The sequence below is a fragment of the Manacus vitellinus genome, unplaced genomic scaffold (genome assembly GCF_001715985.3).
Source record: "Manacus vitellinus isolate BGI_N305 unplaced genomic scaffold, ASM171598v3 scaffold_105_pilon, whole genome shotgun sequence".
In the NCBI taxonomy this organism is placed as follows: Eukaryota; Metazoa; Chordata; class Aves; order Passeriformes; family Pipridae; genus Manacus; species Manacus vitellinus.
In genome coordinates this window covers 452,274-453,758 of record NW_021938824.1, presented here as the reverse complement: position 1 = coordinate 453,758, position 1,485 = coordinate 452,274, and the positions used below count along the sequence as shown (strand labels likewise).

The window sequence follows — 1,485 nt, the reverse complement described above, 5'->3', positions numbered from 1 at the left end:
CGGGCCGGCAGAACAGGCCGTTGGTGGCCAGCATGGTGTAGGAGAACATCCCTGGGGACAGGGGGGACATTTAGGGACCTCTTGCACCCGGGGGGCACTGAGGGACCTCGAGGGAGCTGTGGGGACAGGGGGGTGAGGGGGTTCCTGCCCTGTCAGAGTGCTCTGGGCATGTCTGGGTGCCCAGGATGGGGCTGATTTAGGGGATGTCCGGGTGCCCCTGCCATGGCTGGGGAGGATTTGGGGGTTGGTGGGGGGGGAACTTTGCCCTGGTTGAGGGTGGTTTAAGGGGTGTTTGGGTGCCCCTGCCACGGCTGGGGGGGATTTACAGGGGTTTGAGGAGTGTCCCTGCCCAGGCCAGGGGTGTTTTGGGGGGGTCCCTGCCCTGGCTGAGGGTGCTCAAGGAGGGTGATAGGGTGAGTGGAAGCCCCTACCCAAGGGGTGGCCCTGCCCTGGTTGGGGGTGCCCAGGGGGGTCCTTGGCCCAGGTTGGGAGTGCTCTGTGGGATGGGAAGGTGCTCCTGCTCAGGCTCAGGGTGTTTTGGGGGCTGGAGGGTGCCCCTGCTCTGGCTGGGGGTGCTGGGGGGGTACTGGGGGTGCCATGCCCCCCTCCTCTCACCGATGCTGAAGAGCTGGGAGTTCATGCAGTGGAAGTAGGTGACGAAGACGAGGGCGAGGGGCCGTGTGGCATCGAAGAAGAGCAGGAAACCCGCAGAGAGGTCGAGCACCAGCCCCCCCCCGTGCACCACTAGCAGGCTGGTCAGCTCCTCCGACAGAACCAGCCTGGCCACAGAGCCTTCCTCAGTGTCAGCCTCACCCCAACACCCTCCTCAGCCTCACCCCAACACCCTCCTCAGCCTCACCCTGCCACCTCGTCACCCTCCTCATCCTCTCTTTCCTCACTTCGACACCCTCACCCTCCTCATCCTCACCCTGCCTGTCACTCCCTCTCATCCTCACCCCATTACCCTCCTCATCCTCACCCCATTGCCTCCCTTACCTTCCTCACCCTGTCCCTGTCCCACTTCTCATCCTCAACTCAGACCTATCACCCCATTGCCTTCCTCATCCCATGCTCATCTTCACTCTGACTCTGTGGCCCATCCTCATCCCCATCCCTTCCTCATCCTCACCCTTAACCCATCCCTCTGACACTCTCATCTTCACCCTGCCCCCCTCCTCCTCCTCCCCCTGTCTCTGTCACACCCTCCTCATCCTCACCCTGAACCTCATCTCCAATGCATCCCCATCGCCCCCTTGTCACCCTCCTCATCCTCACCCCGACCCCATCAACCCACCTCACCCTCCTCATCCTCACCCCGACCCCATCAACCTACCTCACCATCCTCATCCTCACCCTGACCCCATCAACCTACCTCACCATCCTCATCCTCATCCAAACCCCAGCCCCATCACCCCCAAACCCTGACCCCAGCCCCATCACCCTCCTCATCCTCACCTCGACCCCATCAACTCCCTTCCCACTCCT

The 1,485-nt window shown here is 62.8% G+C and overlaps 1 protein-coding gene across 1 annotated transcript in view; it reads right to left on the bottom strand.

The window, feature by feature from the left end:
* Positions 1 to 1,485, bottom strand: part of GGCX (gamma-glutamyl carboxylase) — a 7,547-nt gene that overhangs the window by 4,693 nt on the left and 1,369 nt on the right. Inside the window, exons 4-5 of the mRNA XM_029963937.1 lie at positions 616 to 808; positions 6 to 51 (exon numbers count right to left, since the gene is read on the bottom strand). Coding sequence (XP_029819797.1) covers positions 6 to 51; positions 616 to 808 — 239 coding nt within the window. The remainder of the gene's footprint in view (positions 1 to 5; positions 52 to 615; positions 809 to 1,485) is intronic.